We start from the raw sequence: 16,848 nt of genomic DNA on the forward strand, positions 1-16,848 counted from the left end.
CGTAAGGCGTCAGAGTCCATAAAACTGCCCAGGAGCCTCTGAGAATCCACAAGACCTCAGGGCGGTGAGGCACTCATCCTGGGCCTGCCTCCCTGAAGCTTCCACAATCCGGGGGGTGGGGCACATTTCTCTTCACAGCCTCTCCCCACCTTTACTGCTCTCCTTCCTTGACCCATGCCCAAAACGGCAACCCACCCCTACCCTGCTCCCCAACAGCTGCAACATTGCTCTGACAGGGCCCAATCCCCTTCCTAGTTCAGACTCAAGATGCAGTCTAGGCGTCTTGTTCCTTCTGCATGGACCGGAGAACAACTCTGGCCTGATGATAGAGGTCCCTGGGAGTGTCTGGGGATCTCCAGTGCTTGGTTAGCTGAAGAAGCTACCACAGAAGGGCTTTAATGCAGGAGAGGGGAAGAGAAGCCCGCACCTCAGGTCACCGTACGTTGCCTGATATTGGGACTTCCTTTCAGGGACAGAAGCTAGAAAGCTACCCAGATCAGGCAGCACCAGGGTCCATTCAAACCCCAAGAGGGTCCTGTGCCCCGCCAGGCCCCAGAGTGCGGACCCATGGGTCTGTACCAAACCAACAACCTCCACACCAGCAGTTACTGATCATTGCTGGGCCCGTCTCCCTCTCAGGCACCAACAGCAGACCCCCGGCAAAGCACTTGAGCAAAAGAACAAGGAGAAGAGCAGGCTGTTCCGAAGTTGGACGAGGGAAGGCAGGTATGAGCGCAGTTCAAGGGAGTCTACATTGCCACCGAGGGCCATGGAGAGGCATCCTGGAGATTACACGTCCCACCCGGGGCAAAACAGCCAGGTTTAAATGAGCGGTCTCCAACACTGGCGTGGGTGAGGTGCCCTGCTCTAGCCCCATCCGGTTAGTTCGTTCTGACAGGCCAGGCCTGTTTTCTGAGTTGAGTGCTATTTCCAGGGCAAAGGCCAAACTCTTCAGCCACATGGGAGGGTGCCCAAGAGCAGCAGTATTTGACACGGTGTACACCGCAGACCAGGCCCTACGCCCAGCATCCTACGCCTCCACACTAACTGATCTGCTTCTTTGACACCGCCCATGGGCTGCTGGACAGGTTAGCAGCACAGCTCGCACCGTAGCGAAGCCTGGACACACCCGTACAGCCACTAGCCAGAGGAGAGGGCAGCTGAGACCGGACACACAGGCTCCATCTATGCTAGCTGCGTTTGGCACCCACCATCAAACACAGCTCCCAACATAGAATCATAGAATATCAGGGTTGGAAGGGACCTCAGGAGGTCATCTAGTCCAACCCCCTGCTCAAAGCAGGACCAAGCCCCAATTAAATCATCCCAGCCAGGGCTTTGTCAAGCCTGACCTCAAAAACTTCTAAGGAAGGAGATTCTACCACCTCCCTAGGTAACGCATTCCAGTGTTTCACCACCCTCCTAGTGAAGAAATTTTTCCTAATATCCAACCTAAACCTCCCCCACTGCAACTTGAGACCATTACTCCTTGTCCTGTCCTCTGCTACCACTGAGGATAGTCTAGAACCATCCTCTCTGGAACCACCTCTCAGGTAGTTGAAAGCAGCTATCAAACCCCACCTCATTCTTCTCTTCTGCAGACTAAACAATCCCAGTTCCCTCAGCCTCTCCTCATAAGTCATGTGTTCCAGACCCCTAATCATTTTTGTTGCCCTTCGCTGGACTCTCTCCAATTTATCCACATCCTTCTTGTAGTGTGGGGCACAAAACTGGACACAGTACTCCAGATGAGGCCTCACCAATGTCGAATAGAGGGGAACAATCACGTCCCTCGATCTGCTCGCTATGCCCCTACTTATACATCCCAAAATGCCATTGGCCTTCTTGGCAACAAGGGCACACTGCTGACTCATATCCAGCTTCTTGTCCACTGTCACCCCAGGTCCTTTTCCGCAGAACTGCTGCCTAGCCATTCGGTCCCTAGTCTGTAGCTGTGCATTGGGTTCTTCCGTCCTAAGTACAGGACTCTGCACTTATCCTTATTGAACCTCATCAGATTTCTTTTGGCCCAATCCTCCAATTTGTCTAGGTCCCTCTGTATCCTATCCCTGCCCTCCAGCGTATCAACCACTCCTCCCAGTTTAGTATCATCCACAAATCTGCTGAGAGTGCAATCCACACCATCCTCCAGATCATTTATGAAGATATTGAACAAAACCGGCCCCAGGACCAACCCCTGGGGCACTCCACTTGACACCGGCTGCCAACTAGACATGGAGCCATTGATCACTACCCGTTGAGCCCGACAATCTAGCCAACTTTCTACCCACCTTATAGTGCATTCATCCAGCCCGTACTTCTTTAACTTGCTGACAAGAATACTGTGGGAGACCGTGTCAAAAGCTTTGCTAAAGTCAAGAAACAATAGATCCACTGCTTTCCCTTCATCCACAGAACCAGTAGTCTCATCATAGAAGGCGATTAGATTAGTCAGGCATGACCTTCCCTTGGTGAATCCATGCTGACTGTTCCTGATCACTTTCCTCTCATGTAAGTGTTTCAGGATTGATTCCTTGAGGACCTGCTCCATGATTTTTCCGGGGACTGAGGTGAGGCTGACTGGCCTGTAGTTCCCAGGATCCTCCTTCTTCCCTTTTTTAAAGATTGGCACTACATTAGCCTTTTTCCAGTCATCCGGGACTTCCCCCGTTCACCACGAGTTTTCAAAGATAATGGCCAATGACTCTGCAATCACAGCCGCCAATTCCTTTAGCACTCTCGGATGCAACTCGTCCGGCCCCATGGATTTGTGCACGTCCAGCTTTTCTAAATAGTCCTGTCACGGAGTCCCTGGGCGATGCTCTGGAACTGCTCCCCATGAAGTCAGTCAGGACTCTGGGGTAGTCGCCTTTCTGTGAGCAGCCTGTCTTCAGGACACACAGCTCACACAGCTTCCACCTTCCTGGGTCTGACCTCGGAGCATTCAGCATCCTCTGCCCCTCCGTGCGCTTTCCCCCAGCGAGTCCGCTCAGGCGGGGCTCCTGGGGAAGCCAGAGGGTCCTGCACCCCAACTTCGCAGTCAGACGTGACTCTCAGCCAGCCAGTAAAACAGAAGGTTTATTAGACGACAGGAACATGGTCTAAAACAGAGCTTGCAGGTGCAGAGAACGGGACCCCTCAGCTGGGTCCATTCTGGGGGGCAGTGAGCCAGACAACCACGTCTGCACTTCACTCCATGTCCCAGCCAGCCCCAAACTGAAACCCCCCTCCAGCCCCTCCTCCTCTGGGCTTTGTTCCTTTCCCGGGCCAGGTGGTCACCTGATTCCTTTGTTCTCCAACCCTTTAGCTCTCACCTTGCAGGGGGGGAAGGGCCCAGGCCATCAGTTGCCAGGAAACAGGGTGTTGGCCATTCTCTGTGTCCAGACTCCTGCACACACCTGCCCTCTAGGGCTCTGCAATGATCATACACCCTTACCCCACCCCCTAGATACTTAAGAACTGCCATGGGGAAACTGAGGCACCCCCACACTATTCAGAGGAAACATTAAGAACAGTCCCACTTCGTCACAAGTCCCTAACCACCTCTTTCTCCACAGAGGGCTGGCCACCTACTCCCCATGTTGTGATGCCCAGCACAGCAGTCTGGGAGCTGTCCTTGTTCGTGAAGACAGAGGCAAAAAAAGCATTGAGCACATTAGCTTTTTCCACATCCTCTGTCACTAGGTTGCCTCCCTCAGTCAGTAAGGGGCCCACACTTTTCTTGGCTTTCTTCTCGTTGCCAACATACCTCAAAAAACCCTTCTTGTTACTCTTGACATCTCTTGCTAGCTGCAGCTCCAGGTGCGATTTGGCCCTCCTGATATCATTCCTACATGCCCGAGCAATATTTTTATACTCTTCCTTGGTCATATGTCCAACCTTCCACTTCTTGTGAGCTTCTTTTTTATGCTTAAGATCCACTAGGATTTCACCGTTAAGCCAAGCTGGTCGCCTGCCATGTTTACTATTCTTTCGACTCATCGGGATGGTTTGTCCCTGTAACCTCAACAGGGATTCCTTGAAATACAGCCAGCTCTCCTGGACTCCTTTCCCCTTCATGTTAGTCCCCCAGGGGATCCTACCCATCCGTTCCCTGAGGGAGTCGAAGTCTGCTTTCCTGAAGTCCAGGGTCCGTATCCTGCTGCTTACCTTTCTTGTCAGGATCCTGAACTCAACCAACTCATGGTCACTGCCTCCCAGATTCCCATCCACTTTTGCTTCCCCCACTAATTCTTCCCTGTTTGTGAGCAGCAGGTCAAGAAAAGCTCCCCCCCTAGTTGGCTCCTCTAGCACTTGCACCAGGAAATTGTCCCCTACGCTTTCCAAAAACTTCCTGGATTGTCTATGCACCGCTGTATTGCTCTCCCAGCAGATATCAGGAAGATTAAAGTCACCCATGAGAACCAGGGCGTGCGATCTAGTAGCTTCTGCGAGTTGCCGGAAGAAAGCCTCATCCACCTCATCCCCCTGGTCCGGTGGATGAGGCTTTCTTCCGGCAACTCGCAAAAGCCAGCATTCAACAGCCACTGCAGAAAGGGCGAGCAGCCCGTTGTCATGAACTACCAGGCTGGTTTAGAACAGGGCACCAAATCCAGCCAACGTTTTCAAATATTCATTTTAACCTTGGAACTTGGGAAAGCGTCTACAAAATGAAGCCTTTCTACCCAGTGCCAGTAAGCTGTGGTTCCTTTTACACTTATGTGAGAGTGTGTCTGACTGCAGGTCTCTGCCTCACACCCACTCCTGCATCAAAGTCAGAAGTCCATTTTCAGCCTGACACAGGGAAGCCTCAGTGCAAATACACATGAAGATCCGGTCCGTTGCCCTGTATTGGGAGCCTGTCACATCTCCTACGCTAAGCAGGGTCAGGTTAGTGTTTGGATAAGAGACCAAGGCATGCAGAGGTGCAGTGGAGAATCTGATAGGTGTTGCTCTTCCTTTGGGCCTTGCTCCCCTCAGGTTTCCTACCCTTGCTATAATTTAGGCAACTCTGGTAGCAACAGAGGGGCGCTCTGGTAGGCCAGCTGGTAGCATCCGAACCACCACCTCATAACTGCACTAGCAGTAGGGCTAGGGGGTACTGTGGTTAAGATACCGGCTGTTGCTGGCTCCTTGTCTACACTGGACCAGTGGTAATGGCCAGGGGACATTTCAGGGGGAAAGGCCAGTCTTCCTGAGTCGGCACCAAACCCGTGCCCCAGCAGAGTCACTACGAAGTGCAGCGCTGCTGGAGGTGGCATCCTTCGCATGGGACACAACCAGCTCTGTTTGTTTATTTACTAACTTCTTGCCGTCATTAAAGAGCCTGTCTCCCTCTGGAGGAGTAGGGTCCGGAGGAAATTTCTACATTAGTGATTTAATTCTGCCTCCCTAAATGCCCCTTAATGCTACACAGGGTCCTCAATTACACAAGGTTGTCATGTGCTGTTAGACAGCTGCTCTGTTCCACTCTACAGATGGGTGCATTCATCTTCGTGTATGGGCTCTGTCCACAAAATGCTTGGGGATCAGCAAGCTGCTGGAGGAATGCAAGACCTCTCACCATTTACTGTCTGTTCCACATCGGTTGCAAATGATAAATCACGTATTGTGACTTCACTGCAGAATTGGGGAGAGGACAGGAGAGGAGGCTCTTGTTTAACACACACTGGAAAATTCCTGTGACTGTGGTAAGGAGTTTTGTTTTAAACATGAAATCAAAAAGTAATCGGATTCCCGGCCAAGTCTGACATGTCTGATCGCTTTTCCTTGTGTGGAACCCCTCAGCTGCTTAAACTGGATTTCAACACTCCCAGCCTACCGTGCCACAGAACCCTCTGCATGAGCCGACCTGCAACGCATAGGCATCCCGTATACCAGAAGCAGGCCCCCGACAGGCCCACGGGCTGGAAGCAGGCCCCCGACAGGCCCTCCTATTCCCATGTCTCCAGTCACCACAAAATGCCCAATGGGGGCTGTTCCTGGCGCCAGGGCAGTGGTGGGCGTAGACGCACAGAGTACGAAGTGAGGTGCAGGGCAGGGAGGGGAAACAGCTCTTGCCTTGGTAAAACGCCGCTGCAGCCACCCAGTTACTCCTGCTTCGTAACAGGAGGGAGGCGAAAGGGGGGGACACAGCCAGGAGCCCTATGCAAGGCCATGTGTCCTCAGACGTGCCCGTTCCCTGCTCTGACTCCAGCCCATTCACTGGCTGTGCTGATGAGGAAAGAAGGCAGCACAAAGGGCGCTCGAGACGCCGCCATGCACAGGATGACGCTGGGGTTGACTTTAAGCAGTACCCTCACAGCTTTGCTTCCCAGCTGCCTGCCACACAAGCTCCTAAAGGACAGCAGCGCTACCCAGTGTGGAGTCGAACCCAAGAGGAGTAAATTCCAGCACAGCTGAGGGGCAACAGAAACACTGAGGAGAGGTCAAGAACTCGGGCTGCATCCAGCCGGGAGCCAAGCTGTGGCTTTCAGTCAGGCAGATGCTGAATTCACAATCCTACCCAGCAATCCTCAGTTACTGAAGGGACTCTGCTCACCTCCACCCCTGCACACCAGCTGCTGTTTGTGTGGTTAGCACCTAGACACAGCTACAGGTCTAGGAGAAGAACAACAGGGAACAGTCTGGTTCACGGGTAAGGCTACGATTTAATCACAGGTATTTTTAGTAAAAGTCATGGTCCGGTCACGGGGAACAAACAAAATTTCACAGCCCATGACCTGTCCGTGACCTTTACTATAAATACTCCTGACTAAATCATAGCTGGGGGGCCCCAGGGCACCGCTTCTCTGGGGGGCCTCCGGGGCACTGCTGCTCAGGTGGTCCCCGGGGCCAGCTGCCCAAGCAGCGGCTGGCATGGCTGTCCCTGGAGAAGCCTGAGCAGCTGGCCCCGAGGCGAGCTGATCGAGCAGCCCTGGGGTCAGCCACACTGGCCTCTGCAGAAGTCACGGAGCTCGTGGAAAGTCGCAGAATCCGTGACTTCCATGACGGACATGGAGCCTTACTCATGGGACATGCTCCAAGGCCAGAACCCTGGTTCTACTTCTGCCTCTGCCACTGGCTGTGTGAGCTTTTTGTAAATTACTTCCCTTCTTGGGCCAAGCCAAGGCAAGGAAAACAAGCCATTAAACCTCACCCTTCAGGGGTTAAACTAATCTCACCACAAGGAGTTAGAAAGAGACTGAATGTGGAGGCAGGATTATCCCACCGCTGCCTATGTGGGGTGCTTACACCTTCCTCCAAAGCACCTGTCAGAGACCAGACCTGTGTTCCGCCCTGGCCAGCAAGGCAGTCCCAGAGCTGCTCTTTCAGGGCGTTAGCGTGCACAGGGTTTCACTGTTATATAAACACTGACTATATTAGTGTTTAAAAATGTGGCAGTTACAAAATTTTAACTTGCTCATTGTAAATTACTTGTTTTCTTACTCTGGACGTGATCTTGCGCTTCAGTTTCCTAATCTGTGACACAGGAATCACAGCAGCAGCTCACAGGAGCTGTACCCAGGTTAGTATTTGCATTCAGCTGGAAGGCGGTGTAGGAGAGTGGAGGATCTCACTCTAGAAATGGCAGGAGACCTAGACGTCCTTTAGTTATTAACACGCAAGGAACACTCCAGCTTCCTCTACCATCTCGCTGCAGTAAACGCACATCTCCTCTGCCAGAACTGCTGCTCCCCAAACCTCGGTTCTCAAGCTATTTTTGCACGGCAGCTGAATGATACAATCATAGAATATCAGGGTTGGAAGACACCTCAGGAGGTCATCTAGTCCAATCCCAACTAAATCATCCCAGCCAGGAATCTGAGAAGCATGTCCTATGTTGTCACCACACAGAATAATAAACCACACGCTTAATAAGCGCCCCCACAATAATAAGAAATTCGTCCGCATGAGCTGTGTCTCATTATCCTGGGTCACATGCATACAAACCACCTCCCTTTCTTCCCCTACCACCAAGGCCTGCAAACTGAAGCCATGAGGCTTTCTCATGGAGGAGTCTCCCTACCTGGCAAATCCTTGGGCATGTGACTCACATAAACTGTTGACAGGAGAGGGTGGGGGGAGAGCACTGATTTCTTGGGCATGGAATTGTCTTTCTAGGCAAAGTTACATTTTAAGAGAGAACTCGGGGCACAGCTACAAGGCACCAGTATTATACGGCCACGTTCTGACATTTCACACTTACTTGTGCCTTCTTTGAGAGGGAATTGCCTTTCCGCTTCCCCTCATCATTGCTGTCCTGGTCCTCCGCCTCCTCCTCTGTGCTGCTGTCACTTCCAGAATCCTCCAGCCCAGAGTAGACGCTCTCTTCGCTGTCTGTCAGGTCATCACTTTCCTGGGCTTGCTCCTCCAGCACTTGGGTACTGGGAATGGACAGCTGAAAGGAAAGCGCAAACATCACTGCACAGAACCCTCAACGGTCTGCACCCAAAGAGATCATATCCTCACAGTTAGCCACAGTCTAAGGCCTTGTCGACCCTCGGAGGATTTGGCTAGTACAGTTATACCAGCAAACCCTCCTGTGTGCACAGTTACACCAGGGTAAACGAGTTACACCGGTTCAGGGAACTGGCAATAGAACTTGTGTAGAACTATGCTAGGGCTTTTATTGCCATAGCTACAGCAGTACATTGCTATGCTGGTAAAACTTATCTGCAAAGACCAGGCCTAAAAGGAACACGAGTAAGGGTCACAAACTTGATGGCTTCCCAGAAATGCTGCTGTTAGTTACTTAAATTTGATGATGCCCCTCCCTGCTAGGAGAAGTCTCCAGAGGGCCTGCTTCACCCGTACAAGCGAGACACGGTTCACCTGCATGCCAATTCCCTTAACTGTAGAAACACAGAAGTGCAAGGGATTTCAGGAGGTTGGCTAGTCCAGCCCCCTGTGCTGAGGCAGGGCTTCCTTCCCTGACAGCTGTTTGTCCAACCTGTTCTTGAAGCCTCCCAGGACAGGAATTCCACAACTTCCCTTGGAAGCCTGTTCTAGTATTTAAGTAGTTAGAAAGTTTTTCCTAATGTCTAACTTAAATCTCCCTTGATGCAGACTAAGGCCATTGCTACTTCTCCTACCTTCAGCGGCCATGGAGAACAATTGATCATCATCCTCTTTATAACAGCCCTTAACATACTTGAAGACTGATCAGGTCTCTCCCCAGTCTGCTTTACTCAAGGCTAGACACGCCCAGTGCTTTTTAACCTCTCCTCATGGGTCAGGTTTTCTAAACCTTTTATTATTTTTGTTGCTCTCTTCTGGACTCGAGCCAATTTTTCCACATCTTTCCTAAAGCGTGGTGCCCAAAGCTGGACACATTACCCTTGGCCGAGGCCTCACCAGCACCAAGTAGAATGGGACAGTTACCTACAGTGTCTTACATATTAAGGCCCCGTTAATACACCGCAGAATGATATTAGCCTTTTTCACAACTGCTTCAGGATATTGACTCATATTCATTTTAAGACCCACTATAACTCTCAGATCCTTTTCAGCAGTATTACTGCCTAGCCAGTTATTCCTCATTTTGTACTTGTGCATTTGACTTTTCCTTCCTAGGTATAGCACTTATGAAATCAGCAAGATGAAATTCAAGACCCATTCTCCAGTATGTCACGGTCATTTTGAATTCTAATCCTGCTCTCCAAAGTGTTTGCAACCCCTTCCTAAGCACACCCGGGGCTGACCTCTGCAAAACCACACTAGATACATTCCCCCAGATTGACAGTAAACCATGGATACCTACACTTTGAGCATGATCTTTCAACCATTTGTGTACCCACCCTATAGTAATTTAATCAAGACGACATTTCCCTAGTTTGTTTATGAGATTGTCATGTGGGACCGCCACAAAAGTCTTACAAAAAAAAAAAAAATCAAGATATATCATGTCTACTGCTCCCCTCATCCTCTAGGAAATTAGGGTGGTTTTGCATGAGAAATCCATATTAACTATTATTTATCACCTTATTATCCTCTAGGTGTTTAATAGTTTATTCCAGTACATTTTCAGGTATCAAAGTTGGGCTGACTGGTCTACTATTTCCCAGGTCCTCTTTGTTCTCCTTTTTAATGTAAGTGTAATGTTTGTCCTCTAGTCCTCCGGGACCTCACCTGTCCTCCATGAGCTCTTAAAGAGGACCACGAATGGATCCAGATTTTCAGCTGGTTCTTTAAGCACCCTAGGGCAAATAATGTCAGATCCTGCTAACTTGAATACATCTAGCTTATTTAGATATCTTTTAACCTGTCCTTCCCTCCCCACCCCCCAGCCATTATGGCTGTGTTCCCCCCCCCTTGTTATTAATATTGTGTTAACCATTCGGGCACTATTAACCTGTTTAGTGAAGACTGAACCAAAGTAAAAAGAAAAGGAGTACTTGTGGCACCTTAGAGACTAACCAATTTATTTGAGCATGAGCTTTCGTGAGCTACAGCTCACTTCATCTGAAGTGAGCTGTAGCTCACGAAAGCTCATGCTCAAATAAATTGGTTAGTCTCTAAGGTGCCACAAGTACTCCTTTTCTTTTTGCGAATACAGACTAACACGGCTGTTCCTCTGAAACCTGAACCAAAGTAGGAATTAAACACCTCAGCCTTCTTGGTGCTGCTCGTTATTAGCTGTTATTCTCCACTAAGTAGTGGGCCTACACTTGCCTTCATCTTTCTGTTGCACCTAATGTATTTATTTTCCTAGCTAGGGCACAGCTTTGCCACTGAACCATTTTCCAATCCCAGCTCTGGCTCCTGGAATCTACCCTTTGCATTGCCTCCCTCTGGGCTCTAGTGACCCCTCTTTTGGAAACTTTCAGCCACTCAGTGCTGCCTATTGTTTGCCCAGGAGTGGCCAATTCCCTACCTCTGGGTCTCCTGTGGACCTGCCTCCCACTGATTCCCCTCAGAAACGTCCTCCCAGAGGGTCCCTTCACATACACATCCCCACCCTCAGATAAAAGCCTTTCATAGCCCATGAGCCAGTCACTGGTCCCAGCACCACCCCTGTGCAGCTAGGGCAGTAAAGGGAGTTCAAGCAACGCTGGATTTTGTAATATGGGAACTGTGAGCTAGCCTCGCTTACTGCAAAGTACCACCCTAAGCGGTTACCTCTGAAACCCAGGATAAACATCAGTTTCCACACCGATGTGCTGCTAATTCTACTAATGAAGGGGGGGAAGCAACAGCCACTCTCAGCAGTGCATCGCAAACATCCCACACTGTCCCGCCTGAAGTTGCGCAATCCTGTAACTCTCATAAGCACCAGCGAGGACAAACAGGTCTCCCTAAAGTTACAAGGGAGAGTTACTCAGCTTTGCCAATGACATTCAGCAGAAAATTCTCGCTCCCCACCTTGAAAACAGAAAAAGGGGAGCGTGTACACAACAGACACGGAGAGACCGAAAAGGTCCCAGCCCCGGAGAGAGAGCTGCCTTTGTATGTCCGGCTTCAGCGATGGGTCTAGGAATCTCTCCCCATCCCCCAGCTACGGGCTGCAGGCCCCCTCACCTGGTCCCAGGAAATAGACTGGGACGCTCAGGAAGGAAGAGACCTGGCTCAAGGGCAGGGGCCGGAGCGAGGGGGGGGTGTGCAGCGCCGAGCACATGCTGGCATGACTGGGAGCAGAACGTGATCCCCGACCCAAACACACACTGACCCCCCCCCCCCCGCCCCGGGGCCCCTGCGCCCGCTCCCCTCCCCCCGCCCCGCCACGGGCCCCGCCTCACCCGGCGGCTCCCCCCCGCCCGCTCCATGGCTCCTTCCCGGCAGGGCAGCTCCTCCAGCGGCGGCTCCACGAGTCCCGCGTGCGCCGCGCTGCTCCGCCTCCTCGCCCCACGTGCGCGGGTCAGAGGTCACGGTGCTCCGCCCCCTCGCGCGGTTCTCGGGAATATTTCCCGGTTCCTCCCCAGGGGCGCGGCCTATCCCGGGACAGGCCGTTCTGCACCGCACGGCTGGGATAAGCGTTCCGGTCCCAAGTGGACTGGGGTCAAGGGGTCAAAGGTCAGAGGAGCCAGTGGCTCTAGCGCATGCGCCTTCTATCATTCCCAACCCCCCCGCGCATTTACCTGGGCGCTCCGTGCGCATGCGCCCCACTCCAGCCCGTGCTTCGGATGGGGGAAGAGCGCACGAGGCAGAGAGCGCAAGCGCAGAGCTCGGGGCCTGTCGGGGAGGGGGGGAGACAGTGGGGTGGGCTGCGCATGCGCCCCGCTGGCTCAGAAGGGGGCTTGGCCGCCACCGTGAGGCGTCCCAAGATGGCGGCGGCCATGCTGGGCTCCGGGGGGTTCCGTGCGCAGGCCGCGGCCGGGCCCCGCCGCGGCGGGAGGCGGCGCTAGCGACCCTCGGCGAGCCGGGCCCCTCGCCTCTGTCTCGGCGGCTGGGCCCCGCGGCCCCCTGCGGCGCTCCTGGGCCCCGGCGAGCCCCGGCCTCTCGTGGGCCCGCGGCCGGGCCCCGCGCGCTGAGCCCCGGCCCCGCGGGGATGGAGGGCCTGGGGGCGGCTGGGGTGGGCGCGGGCCCCGGCGGCGGCGGCGGCGGCAGCGGCAACGTCCCCGCCTTCCTCACCAAGCTGTGGACCCTGGTGGAGGATCCCGACACCGACCCGCTCATCTGCTGGAGCCCGGTGAGTGGCGGGGCCCGGAGCGCGCTGCCGGGGGTGGGGCCCGGGCCTTGTCCCGCGGGGCTGGGCCCCTGGCCGGGGGGCTCTCGCCAGGGCAGCCGCCCTCCGGCCGCGGCCTTCGCCCCCGGGGGAGCCCCACGCTGCGCCCCGGGCGGGCAGCCGCCCCGGGAGGCGTTGGGCCCGGGGAGTCCCGGGGCGGCCCTTCGTGGTGTGAACTCCGAGCACTGGCTGGCGAGAGCCGGTGGCGGGTACGTGGGGCGGCTCGGAGCGGGGAGGCCGGGAAGCATTTTGGGGGGCAAGCAGGGAGCAGGCAACACACCCCCTCGCCGAGCGCCCAGAGCAGCATAGTTTAAGGCCATAGTTTAAGGCCCAAGGTGCATCTTTCAGGATGTTCCCCGGGGAGTAATTGCCTGTTCCAGTTGATATCGCTGAACTACCTAACAAATTGAGCACGTGGTTTTGATTAGCGGATTTGATCTTCCCCAACTTTCTCTTAGAGGTTGATTAAACGAGAAAGTTGCACTGGTTTAATTGAAGGTTTGAGTTGAACGGACTCTTTTTTTAAAACGTAAGAGAGGCTGCGTAGGCACTCTTACTGAGTTTAAACCCAAATCGTCCACTCTTAAACAGCTACAAGAATGGATATACAGGAATTTCTACTGGCTTAAAAAGAATACTTTAACTGAAACTGATGCAACTCTTTTGCTTAGAAAAGACCCTGCACTCTTTGTACCTGTGAAAAGACCACACAGGTGATATTTAATCATGAGACCCTGGGACTGTCTAAACAGTTTTTAAACCAGTATAACTATTCTGTTATCATAGACTATCCGGGTTGGAAGGGACCTCGGGGGGTCATCTAGTCCAACCCCCTGCTCAAAGCAGGACCAATCCCCAATTTTTGCCCCACATCCCTAAATGGCCCCCTCAAGGATTGAACTCACAATCCTGGGTGTAGCAGGCCAATGCTCAAACCACTGAGCTATCCCTCCCCCCCCTTTGGGGGGTAATTTTTGTAATTTAAATAATTATATCCGTACAACTCCAAGTGTGCTGATGCAGTTGTAAGGATGCCTTATACTGGGGTACATTATTCCCCTTCTTTTATGGGAGTAAGTATAAGCACCAACATATGGGTATAATTTAGTGGTTCTCAAACTGGGGGTTGGGACCCCATTTTAATGGGTCACCAGGGCTGGTGTTAGACATGCTGGGGCCCGGGGCTGAAGCCTGAGCCCCACTGCCCAGGATCGAAGCCTGAGCCCCACTGCCTGGGGCCCACCCCAAGGGCTTCAGCCTAGGCTGTGTGACTCAGGCTTTGGCATCAGCCCTGAGTAGCAGGGCTCAGGTTACAGCCCACCCCCGCTGAAGCCATTGAACTTCTGCTTTGGCCCCTGGGATAGTGGGACTCGGACTTTGACTTTGGTCCCCCACCTGGGGTGGCAGGGTTTGGGCAGACTCAGGCTTTGGTCCCTGCTTCTGGGGTCATGTAGTAATTTTTGTTGTCAGAAGAGGGTCACAGTTCAATGAAGTTTGAAAACCCCGGTATAACTCTGTGCAGGCTATACCAGTATAGTTAAATTGGTACAACTTTTGTGTGTAGGCAAACCATTGTAGAACTGTATCTCCTGAACAGTAGTAGGAGTAGAGAGGTTATTTTACTTCTGTATATGGCATTGGTTTGACTGCTGCTGTAATACTGTGCCCAGGACTGGTGTCCTCAATTCAAGAGGGATGTTGATAAATTGGAGAGGGGTCAGAGAAGAGATGTGAGAGTAACTAAAGGATTAGAAAACATGCCTTATAGTAATACTCAAGGAGTTCAGTCTGTTTTGATTAACAAAGAAGTTTAAAGGGTGACTTGATTACCATCTATAAATATCTATGCGGGGAACAAATATTTAATGGTGGGCTCTTCAGTCTAGCAGAGAACGGTCTAACACGATCCAATGACTGGAAGTTGAAGCTAGACAAATTCAGACTGGTAGTAAGGTATACATTTTTAACAGTGAGGCCATGTCTACACTAGCAAGCTTACAGTGGCACAGGTGTACCAATGCTGCTGTGCCACTGTAAGATTGCTCAAGTAGCTGCTTTCTGCTGGCTGGAGAGAGTTCTCCCGTCGACACAATAAGACCACCCCACGAGTGGCGGTAGCTGTGTTGGTGGGAGAAACTTTTCCGCCAACATAGTGCTGACCACACCAGCGCTTCTGTCAGTTTAATTTATGTTGCTCAGGGCAGTGTTTTTTCACACCTCTGAGTGACATAACTTATACCAACAAAAGTAGTAGTGTAGACATGGCCTGAGAGTAATTAAGCATTGAAATGTATTACCAAGGGTCCTGGTGGATTCTCCATTGTCACTGCTAATTTTTTGCTGGTTTTTTTCCTAAAATTTCTGCTCTAGGAATTATTTTGGGAACTTCTCTGGCCTGTTGTCAAGGTTCCTTCCCCACTCTGAACTCTAGGGTACAGATGTGGGGACCTGCATGAAAACCCCTCTAAGCTTATTTTTACCAGCTTAGGTTAAAACTTCCCCAAGGTACAAACTATTTTACCTTTTGCCCCTGGACTTTATTGCTGCCACCACCAAGCGTCTAACAGGGAAAGAGCCCGCTTGAAAACGTCTTTCCCCCCAAAATCCTCCCAAACCTACACCCCCTTTCCTGGGGAAGGCTTGATAAAAATAGTCACCAATTTGCTTAGGTGAGCACAGACCCAAACCCTTGGATCTTAAGAACAATGAAAAGCAATCAGGTTCTTAAAAGAAGAATTTTAATTGAAGAAAAAGTAAAAGAATCACCTCTGTAAAATCAGGATGGTAAATACCTTACAGGGTAATCTGATTCAAAACATAGAGAATCCCTCACGGCCAAACCTTAAGTTACAAAAAGAGACAAAAACAGGAATATACATTCCATTCAGCACAACTTATTTTATCAGCCATTTAAACAAAACAGAATCTAACGCATATCTAACTAGATTACTTATTAGCCCTTTACAGGAGTTCTGACCTGCATTCCTGCTCTGGTCCTGGCAAAAGCAACACACAGACAGAGAGAACCCTTTGTTTCTCCCCCCTCCAGCTTTGAAAGTATCTTGTCTCCTCATTGGTCATTTTGGTCAGGTGCCAGCAAGGTTATCTTTAGCTTCTTAACCCTTCACAGGTGAAAGGGTTTTTTCTTCTGGCCTGAAGGGATTTAAAGGTGGTTAGCCTTCCCTTTATATTTATGATGCTGTGTTATACAGGAGGTCAGATTAGGTGATTAGGGTGGTCCCTTCTGGCTTTGTAATCTATGAAACAGGTGCAATAGGTCCAGCGTATTGAGTACTCATCATGAACCTGGGCTTCCATGAGAATGAGAGTTGCAGTTGTGCAACGTCGTATCCCCCTGCATTCTGCCAAGCTGAGGAAACTTCAGTTTTTATAAGAAAAGTGACAGTGTCAGGGACTGATGCAGTAAAGTCTTTCAAAAAAGAAATTCTGTTGCGGCCAACACGTGTTTCTGAGTTCAAAGGAAAGATGCTTCCTCATTCTTGGTTCTGAATTTCACAGAATGAGCAAGCACAAAAGTTTCTTGAATGTTTCTGTAAGTTAAATGCTCAGTGTTTCATTCATAAACTCAATGTGTAAACTGCAGTATTGTATCTGTGGTCTTATTTTGAAATGAAATCATAAAACTCTGATGTTAATATTGACAAATGTCATACAGAAGATTGACTTCACGTGAGGAATAGACAGCTTGTACGGGTGGAGCTGCTCTCTACCAGCTCCTGTTTAACTGTCTAGTACCATGCGATGTTACATGTTCTTGAATCTAGTTGCCAGTATGTTGTTTCCGATAGATACACATCCTAACTTCAGAAGTGATAACTTTCAGAAACAAGTCACTTGTTTCCTCTATAAATCAATGAAAGTTCAGCGTTTGGGTATGGAACTTGTTTACATTCCTGTCTGAGGCGGTGTTATGCTGTCAGGACTGAAGCAATAACCTGAGAAACATGAATCAGTGCCTTTTTGGAAGTGGTTAACTGTATGGATTGGCCAATCATGTTGTTTAATGAGGCACTCTCAAGTCAAGCCTCTACTGCCAGAAATATGTAATACATCCACCTGCCACCAACACACAGTTGATTCTAGTTCCTAGTGTCACCTAAGCTGCCCACTGGCAGTGGGATGTTTTGGTTATGTTGACAGCTAAACCAGGTTACCTACTTCTTTTTAAACTTCTCTTGGCTTGAAAGACTGTTAAAGTAGAGGAC

The 16,848-nt window shown here is 51.1% G+C and overlaps 2 protein-coding genes across 4 annotated transcripts in view; one reads left to right on the forward strand and one right to left on the reverse strand.

Moving 5' to 3' along the window:
* BOP1 (BOP1 ribosomal biogenesis factor) overlaps positions 1-12,131 on the reverse strand; it is a 110,894-nt gene extending 98,763 nt beyond the window's left edge. Inside the window, exons 1-2 of one of the 2 annotated variants that reach the window (XM_048837055.2) lie at positions 12,036-12,131; positions 8,168-8,359 (exon numbers count right to left, since the gene is read on the reverse strand). Coding sequence is in view for 1 of the 2 variants with exons in the window: in XM_048837056.2 (XP_048693013.1) it covers positions 8,168-8,359; positions 11,697-11,723 (219 nt within the window). In the remaining variant the exon portion in view is untranslated. Of the gene's footprint in view, positions 1-8,167; positions 8,360-11,696; positions 11,947-12,035 lie in introns of those variants that run through there. The other variant, XM_048837056.2, reaches the window with a different exon arrangement.
* Positions 12,132-12,415: 284 nt separating this feature from the next.
* Positions 12,416-16,848, forward strand: part of HSF1 (heat shock transcription factor 1) — a 97,579-nt gene continuing 93,146 nt past the window's right edge. The window contains exon 1 of one of the 2 annotated variants that reach the window (XM_075124867.1): positions 12,416-12,586. In XM_075124867.1, coding sequence (XP_074980968.1) covers positions 12,446-12,586 — 141 coding nt within the window. In that variant the 5' untranslated portion in view covers positions 12,416-12,445. The remainder of the gene's footprint in view (positions 12,587-16,848) is intronic. The other variant, XM_075124868.1, reaches the window with a different exon arrangement.

This window comes from Caretta caretta, chromosome 2 (genome assembly GCF_965140235.1).
Source record: "Caretta caretta isolate rCarCar2 chromosome 2, rCarCar1.hap1, whole genome shotgun sequence".
NCBI classification, from domain to species: domain Eukaryota; kingdom Metazoa; phylum Chordata; order Testudines; family Cheloniidae; genus Caretta; species Caretta caretta.